Source organism: Pocillopora verrucosa, chromosome 3 (assembly GCF_036669915.1).
Source record: "Pocillopora verrucosa isolate sample1 chromosome 3, ASM3666991v2, whole genome shotgun sequence".
Taxonomy (NCBI): domain Eukaryota; kingdom Metazoa; phylum Cnidaria; class Anthozoa; order Scleractinia; family Pocilloporidae; genus Pocillopora; species Pocillopora verrucosa.
The window spans coordinates 95,248-104,806 of NC_089314.1; the positions used below are offsets into that span (position 1 = coordinate 95,248).

Below are 9,559 nucleotides of genomic sequence, written 5' to 3' on the forward strand. Positions count from 1 at the left end.
ACTTATTCTGGTGTATCCCAACTCTTCCCGAAACACCATGCAATGAAGAAAAGAATCTGCATCGGCCCTGATACAGCCCCGACTAACATATCAACTGAGGCCAGATGAATGATCAAGTATGTACTTCGGCGCTGGAGCTGGCGCTTTTTCACAAATGCAATAATGAAAATACAACGATATTAAATACAAACGATATTAGATACAAATACAGTGATATTAAAAATAACTATGGCCAGAGATTCAGTGCTTAGCGCAAAAAGTTACGGAATACAGAGGAGGTTGGAGGTTGGAAGCGACCGCTGGTGCTGGAAGGACGCGATATCATAAGAAGCACTGCTGAAATATTGGTATTCCTGGTTGAGTTCCATTGGAATTGGTTTATTTCAATCCTATTGATCTAAACACGAATAATACAAATGAAGTAAGACAATTCTCAGGTTGCTTAATCAGACAGTTTTACGCTCAGGAGTGAGGACTAAGATGCATAAACTAATAGCAAGCGGCGAACATTTGCTTGTCCTTAACTGACAAGTAATGCTGAACAATTGCCTCAACTAAAGAGCTGCTAACAGAGTAGACGCCAAATGAAGCTATCTATGTTTTCTACTGGGAAATCAGATTTCTCTTAATGTTCTTGCATTTGTATTACGGTGCACGTAATTGATTCACTTTTGCCTACTGGTAACTTTGGAATTTTTTTCAAGATCTTAACAAAAGAAAAAAAAAAACAACAAGTAAAAGAAACAGAAGGCACAATTTGAAGATAGGGCGAATGCTCCAATGGGCAACCATTCGTGAGATGTTATCCAGCATTATTGAATGATGAAACAGAAATGCATTTTATAATGAGTTTTCAGTCTGTCAAAACAGTTGAACATTATGTTCATAGATTTTAAAATAAATTCAGCCTGACCAATTTCTTTGAGACACAACACCTCGCAATTTAAGTTATCTTATTCTTCATCAACAAAACTTTTCAACATTAATTTTTATAGGTTGATATTGAAAGAAGAACAAGTTTTAAGAGGAAAGAAAACGACCAATTCTAAGTTAAATTCTCGTGTTCGGTGACTCGCTATGAAACTGATAACGAAAAATTGCAACTGACGAAAGGGAAGTATTAGATCCACATTCCACCATGTGTTGCTAATATTACTAAGTAACAGAAAACTACATTGTTTAAAGAGAAAAAAGAATACAAAATTCTCAGCCTTATTTTAAGTTGCGACATGCTCCGTCGAATTAACTCGTTTCTTTAATTTTCCATCATGAATACGGCGTTAAGCAGCTATTAAGTTTCTGTGACTGTTAGCTATACTGAGTTAACTATGTCTCGTTTTTTGTGTTCAGTTCTTCCATGGTGATTGTACTTGTAAACAACATCGACTTTGAATCCTCCGCACTGAATTCGTAATTAAAATCTTTTGTTCGAGGAGCACGGCGCTCGACGATAATTTACGAAAAAGGGCGGTACCTTAGGTAGAACCTTCTTTTCCATCTTCTCTGTTTATTTTTTGTTATATAACAACGTAAGCGGCGATTTCTTCGGAAACCTCTTTTAACTAAAATCACATTTCGAGATCCTTCAATTCAGTTTTCCTACGAAATGCGTGATGGCTAAGTTGAATGAATCAATAGAATAGATGGCCAGAAAGAGGACAGTAATGCACTATATCAATACATCAAATGACTTCATACCTTACAGCTGCAGAACATATTGTAGCCCAGTTTCCTTCACGAAAACATCTTAAAATAGCTTTAAATCGTCCTTTTGCCTGGGGGGAATGAGTTAGTATAAAGGTCGATCCTACAGTTACGCTTTAAATTTGGTGATTCTACCTTTATTGAAATTACAAGCCATGGAAACATCAACAGAATCAGATGAAAGAAACTTTTGCAATGCTTACTTTCCAATTACCTCGCGCTTCCTTCTATGTTTGGAATTTCATTTATTTTTTTTACCCTAAATGTCTTATATCTTTAACTATTCTTGCTGTTATTCCGCTTGCGACTCTGTCTTTCTGGAAACCAAGATGATTAAGTAAATATTTTATCTTAGAGGAACTGAACGATTTTCTGACATATAACAAAGGACAAAGCACTTTCATTTAACAGCACTTAGACACTCTCCATTAGCCATGGCGTCATTAAAGGGGGACGAAAATCTTCGCTCAAACTTGATCGGCAGAGATGAATTCAAAACTGAGTCGAAATGAAAATGAAACATGCAGCTATCATGATACACAAGTTGTATAAATTGTAAAAAAACGAGAATTAAAAGAGAAAAGTTATAAATATAAAAGTTAATATAAAGACTTCAGAGAACGAATCCTATTTTGCAAAATAGAACCATTCTGTGCGTTAACATATAACACTTGCCCTTTGTTGTGCGCAAACATTCGTTCAAATTGGGATGAGTAGAAGTGAGAGCAATTCCACAATTCTGGAAGGAGATATCTGGGGCTCTCATTTTATTAAACCGAAACAACACAGACATTTAATGTTATTTTGTAAGAATATTTTCTCTAGGTATGTAAATAGCCAAGTTAATCCCACAGATGATCGCTCCTTGCTTTCCATGATCGGAAAAGCGAATGTTAAAAGAATATCACAACTCATGTAAAGAGTTTCTGTGCTTTCTTCTCAACTTGTGGGATAAAACCCGTCAAGTAAGCGGACTTTAACATCAATACAGAATTTCTGATGCGGGTTTTCGTTAACAAAGATTAACGTTTTGCTCCGTTCCATCCTTAAACTTCATATTGCCGTGGCTATTTAATGAAAGATATCTTTTTTCTCCCCTCATTTCTCTTAAGCGCGCCTGTGATGGCGTTTCAAAAAATTTCAAAGCAAATAGGTTGGTCACTTTGTGGCTAAACATCTTTTATCAACGTCGCGGTGATTTCAGCTCTCTTAAACCGTATACTGAAAATTTTCTAAGTGAGCGTGATCTGGAAATGATTTTAGAACAGTGCAGCTTTCGTAAATAACGACAGAAAATCTGTTGGAGTCCCTCTTGGAGTTTCGGTCAAACAAAAGTTTTTAGTCACCAAAGGACTCATTTGTGATGATTAAGTCTGCGTTATCTTGGAGTTTACAAATACGGGTATGTTTTAGATTAATTGTGTCATGAAAAAATTGCCACTTTGGGTTAAGTTCGCTCATCATATGGTCTCCGTTTTAAATGGGGTCTCCAGTTGACGTAATGCTCCAGTCTTAGAAAAAATTTGGTTTTTTGTTTTCGTTTACAGGGCTGGATACCGCTTTTCCCGCCAATTTGCTGTTTATCATTTATATTAATAATAATGCGCCCGATCCTTGTAGTCCTGCTCGTTGTTTGTTTCTTTGATCTGAAATATATTTTAACTTGTGGTTTACCAGTCAGGTTTACAATTCAGGCTAAACACAAAACATGTGTAACGACAAAGAATATTTTAGTACGAATAATGAAAATTACAGCTGTACAGATTCTTTGAATCGCTAAACTATTTTGAATATTGTATTTACATTTTCCGGTCAAAAATATTGCAAAAAATATGAAGCGTTGGCCTGAACTAAAGATTGCGAAGTGGATATTCGACCGGATTTCGATGGTCTTGGGGCGTCCTGCAGAATACCAGCTTTAATATACCAACCCTAAATTCTGGCATCCGCACTGCATAGAGAATAGGATTTATTAGCGAGTTGGCCAAGAATAATGTTACTATAGTGCCATCAATTTGCAGATAAGTGGACCAGTTTGGGATTGAAATTTTATGAAGGAAAAACATACCTTCCCAAATAGTAATTGGTAGAAAAGTTAATAATGATGCAAAGGTGACAAGAAACAATGTACTCGTCAGTTTTCTTTCCCTCAGGCCGGCTGCACCATGAAGTTGATGTTGATGACTACAACGAACTTTGATATAAATTGAAATGTAACATAGGCACATAAGAACCAGAAGAATGAAATAAGAACTATAAACCCAAATTATGTTTAATGGCCAATCGGTTACTCCTTCTATTGTACCTTTGCATATTGTTGATAAATATATAAAAGCTATAACTAGTCCATACACCCATTTCTTGATTAAACGATGCTTAAAAGGGCGATATGTTGCGTGTACTCTTTCCAACGAAATGAACGCAAGATTGACAAGAGATGCAAAGGGGAAAAAGGGACGTATTGCTAAACTTATTCTTGAAAACGTTATATCCCAAATCTCCCCGTAACAATCAGCCATGACTGCATGAACCTGCATCGGCCCTGATATGGCCCCGACTAACAAATCAGCTATGGCAAGGTGGATAATCAAGTATGTACTCTTCCTCTGTAGCTGGCGCTGCTTCACAAATACAATAATGGTGGTGATGTTGAGGATGACTATGGCCAGACATTCAACGCTGAGCACAGCAAACCACGGGATACAGGAAGAGGTTGGAGGCGACCTCTGGTGCTTGAGGCTCGTGATATTGTGAGAAGCTAAACTAGAGTTGGAAGCCATTGACTTCCACTGTAATTGGTTTACCGCAAGCCAAATAATCTAAATATGAATGAAACATATACTAGTAGGCGGCGAAAGGTCTGATCAATCTTGAGTGATACTGAAGAGTGATACTGAACAATTGCCACAGAACTTTAATAAAGAATCCAATTTTAGTGCGAATTATCAAATGGTTATCAAAGACAAAAAGTTTAAATTATTTCAAAACAATTCAGCGTCCTCTTGTTAACTACTCGAGGTGGTAGGGAAACAAACGATCTTCAATACAAAGTTTAACAGTTTAACTGCAAAGAGGAAATGACTAGGAGAGCATACACATACAGGAACACTGAAAAAAACAGTGCGATGAATTATAGAGGAGCCAATTAGTTATTACATATTACTAACAGAATAAAATTACACGCGAAAAAACAAAAAGAAAACAAATGGATCTAAAAATGGTTTATTTTTCTAAATTTGTCAGTTAAGGTATGGACGTCAACATAAGTATACTCTCGCATCAAAATGTTCAGTAGCTGTCTATGTATACCATTTAGATTTATATTTAGGTCGAGAAAGAAGACAGATGGGAATACTATTCCAGATCCTTACACCCAATCTTGAGAAAGAATTTTTCTTATGTTTTGTTCTCGAATATTTAAAACAGAGATTGCCAGCCGCTGAGGACCTTGTATAATGGTAGTGTTTTTCTGAAGAATAACTAAATAATTCTGAAATGTTAGATGGTGCTAAATCGTTGACAAAATCATGCATAAAAGAATAGATCGTTTTGAAATAGGTCTGATGGAGAGGAAAAATGTTTGACAAGTTGACAAAAGGTACAGAATGAGCACGTTTTTGCATAATCAACACCTTTTCAAAATTCGATTGAGCAACTTGGCCTCAGACTGCAACCCCGTTGGATAAGTGAGCTTAAATAAAAGATCGATGCAAGTTAAGCAACACAGTTTGTGGGACAAAATTTCTCAGTCTTAATAAAATGCTTAAAGTCTTGCTAATCTTAGATGAAGTAAATGAAACGTGTGAGTCCGAGATCATTTTGAATCGATAAAGACACCTGCACATTTAATATTCTTTCCTTTCCAGAGAGTCTAGGTAATTGGCGCTATAGTTAAGGATATTTATGTTCACTTCATAGTTAACACGTTTTTGGTACGATCTGAATAGATCAAAGTTAGTGTTGAGATGATCAAGCATATACTTCAGCTCAGAAGAACTAGATGATTTTCAAACACGTTCTATAAATCTTTGCCCAAACTCGGTCGGTAGAAGTCGAAATAAATTTCCATCAATTTTTTTTATTCTTAGCAACTTAAAGAAATTAAAAAGGAGAATTAAAGGAGGAAGATAATTACACAGTCTTTAGAGGATGAATCTAATTTCTTAACGTAGAACCATTATGTTGGTATAATAAACTGTTTGCCTTTTGTTTTGTGCAAACATTATTTATTAAACAACGGGATGTGTTTATTATTTCAGATGACTGAAATTTAATTTATGAAAATGTCTAGAAATGAAGGTAAACGATATTTTATCTTATATCAGGTGGTAACGAAAAGTCTTCAAAGCTGCGATAATCATTAAATGACTGGTCTCTTATTGTTCGTTTAAAATGGGAAGATTAGACGTGAAAGCAGTTTGATAATTCTGGAAGGAAATATCTGAAGCTCCCATTTTTTTCAACTGAATACGATTTAAGAAAAATACAGCTTTCGTGAATTAGGAAAGACCACCTGTAGTTAAACGTCTTAAAGTTTCTGCTAAAAAAGAAATTTTGAGTCACTAAAGGACGCAATTGCGGTGATCACTTCCGCATAATAATGGTGTTCGCCAAATACGGGTATGTTTTGAAATAAAGAAAACATATCGCGACGTTGGTCCGGTTCGCCTCCACATAAGGTGTCCATTTAAATTGGGTCTGCTCGAAGAAATTCAAATTCAGCTCAGTCTGTAATGTGTAATTTAAAAATATATGAACAGAGTTTGGTAAAGTTCTGTTTGAGAATTTCCTCTTTTGATCCCCTTGTTGTTCATCATTTGTATTCATGAAACTGCGCCCGACCCGTACATAGTACCGCTAGTTGTGTGTTTCTTTGTTCTGAAATGTTATATGTAACTTGGGGTTTATCTTTACAAGCCAGACTCAACACAAAACATATGCAACAAGAAAAGGCTGTTCACAGTCGGTGAGTCGCTTAGCCATTTTTAATATTTTATTTACATTTGTGGATTAAAATTATTACGAAAAATGAAGCTTCAGCCTGAACTAAAGAAGTGGATATTCGACTGGATTTAAACGTTTTTGTTGCGTCTTGCAGAAAACCATATTGGATATGCCTGCCCTAAGTTCTGGCATTCGGACTGCATAGAGTATAGGATTTATTAGCGAGTTGGCCAAGAATAATGTTAATGTAGTGCCGGAAATGTGAAAATAATGGGAAAATTTTGGAATGGCCATGATACGTAGTGAAAACATACCTTCGTAAACAAGCGTCGGTAGAAAAGTTAATAAAGATGCACAGGTGACAAGAAACAACGTACTAGTAATGTTTCTTTCTCTCAGACTAGCTGCGCCATTATGTTGAGGTCGACGACCGAAATGGACTTTGATATAAATGGAAATATAACATAGGCAAATGACAACGAGAAGAAATAAATAAGAAAATTCGACCCAACTGTTATTGAACCGCCAAATGCCTACTCTTTCTATTGTACCTTTGCATATTGTTAATATATATATAAAAGCTATAACTATTCCATACACCCATTTCTTAATTAAACGATGCTTGAAAGGGCGATATGTTGCGTGTGCACGTTCTAACGAAATGAAAGTGAGATTAACAAGAGATGCAAAGAGGAAAAAAGGGCGTATTGCTAAACTTATTGTGAAATAAGTCATATCCCAACTCTTCCTGAAACAGCAAACCATGCGTGTATGAATCTGCATCGGCCCTGATACTGCCCCGACTAGCAAATCAACTATGGCCAGATGGATGATCAAGTATGTACTTCGGCGCTGTAGCTGGCGCTGCTTCACAAATACAACAATGGCCATGATGTTAAGGACGACAATGGCCAGGCACTCGATGGTGTGCACAACAAGCCACGGAATACAAGACGAGGGTGGGAGCGACCTTAGGTGCTCGAGGTTCGTGATGTTGTGAGAAGCTTTGCTGGAATTGGTAGCCATTGAGTTCCACTGGAATTGCCAGTTTACCGCAAGCCAAATAATCTAAACAAGAATGACAACGTAACGGTTTACATAAAGCAAATATAGCAACAACATTCTAGGTTTGTTTAACTATTAGGAACGTTTTGCTGGTTAATCAAGAAAAGAACAAAGACTACCGTTTATCTTTTTCCATTTTTCTGGACTGTGGAGCTGTTTTAGACTGACCAGTTATACTCAAGAATAGCCACAGAGAAATAAGTGTAGCAAACGAGTGTTACGTCTAATTGAACATTAGCTGTACGAATAGCTTTCTTTAAACTTTCTTGTCACTCTACAAATGTGAACGTAAGTTACTCGCCTTTGTCCACCAGTGGCTTGGTTTGTTCCGTTTGTGAACCTGCGGTGGGAAGTTAAAATTTGTATCAAGATCTAAAAATGCTCCTTAGCTGGCGTTGGCTCACAAATATAATAATGGTTATTATAACCAACGCACCGGCGATAAATTTAAAAGAAGTTTATAATGATTCAAATTTTGTGCGAATTATCAAATGGTGAAAAATAATGAGGTTCAAAGACAAAGAGTTTAAATCATTATATAAAATAATTCAGCGTCCTCCTGTTAACTACGAAAAAAATGGGGCAAAATTAAATGAATTCAGCTTGACAAATTTGCTCGAAACGCATCACCCCGGAATTTTACTTAACTTAATCTCCATTACCAACAATTTTAAACATTAAGTTCCACTGGCTTACCTTGACTGAACAACCAGTTATTCTTGGAGGAAAGAAATTTACCACTTGTAACTTTAAATAGTCACTAAGTGTGGAGTGAAATTGTAGCAGTGCCTTGCTGTAAAATTGAGGGATGAAAATTACTAGTGACGAGCTAAAACGACTAAATAACATAAATAATATGTTGTTTAAAAGAAAAAAAAGGAATGCATGCAAAACACGGTCATTCATGATTTCTAAATTTGTATTACATGGGCCACACCGCAGGGGATCTTTAATTTCGACCCCAAAGCTTTTAGTCATTTTTATGTGAAATAAGTTGGGCCATTTGCTACAAACATAAAGCGACCATCAGACATGAGTCTGTCTTGAAACAGTCATTGGTGATATCATAAGATGATTTACATTAAGTGTAATATCTCGGAATCTCGTGGTTTAGTTCTACTTAAATGACATACCTCAAGTGAGTAATGGACGATTTTCAAGTCTTTTGTTTTTGTTTAGGACAGAAAGTTCTCATCCGCAGCAGCACTTTAAAAGCCTAAAATATCACTTGGATTAGTAGAAGGAAGACGAGACTTTGTCCAAGCTTGGCTACCTCAACTGGAAATACCTGTCGAAATCCTTCAATTTATATAGTATTCTTACGTGATGGCTAAGTTGAATGAATCAATAGAACAGATGGACAGGAGGAGGACGTTAATAAAATTAGTAAATGTATCACATGACCTCATACGTTACAGATGTGGACTTTATTTCAGACCACTTTACCGCATTTTGGCAGGAGTGACTAAATATCTTTTTAAGGTTGATCCTACAGCATGCTTTAGATTCCGTTATTCTGCTTTTTATTAAATCGCAAGCCATGAAAACACGCGTGGAATAGGATTAAAAAAAAACAATGTTCCAATGCGCTTACACTCTATTTACCTCGCGCTTTCTTCTATGATTTGAATTTCAGTTTGTCACTGATAATTCTAGATGGTCTGGAATAAAAACCTTTCATTCTTCTTAATTTATTCTGGTGACGACTCCGTCGCTTTGGAAACCAATATGAACAACAACAATAAAATTTATTTATTTAATTTGGCAATTAAAATACCTATCTAACAATCTCTACCCGCAAAATAGCGAAGCTAATCGAGGCGGGAGGGAAGCAAACGTTCTTCAA

General features: G+C 36.2%; 2 protein-coding genes across 2 annotated transcripts; both read right to left on the bottom strand.

The window, feature by feature from the left end:
- Window positions 1–3,554: 3,554 nt before the first annotated feature.
- On the bottom strand, window positions 3,555–4,484 carry LOC131799443 (histamine H2 receptor-like). The gene has a single exon (XM_066164638.1). It carries the CDS (start codon window positions 4,482–4,484, stop codon window positions 3,555–3,557), a length of 930 nt encoding a protein of 309 aa, XP_066020735.1.
- A 2,266-nt stretch (window positions 4,485–6,750) lies between these two features.
- On the bottom strand, window positions 6,751–7,694 carry LOC136280034 (histamine H2 receptor-like). Its single transcript, XM_066164640.1, has one exon. It carries the CDS (start codon window positions 7,672–7,674, stop codon window positions 6,751–6,753), a length of 924 nt encoding a protein of 307 aa, XP_066020737.1. The 5' UTR covers window positions 7,675–7,694.
- Between the last annotated feature and the right edge of the window lie 1,865 nt (window positions 7,695–9,559).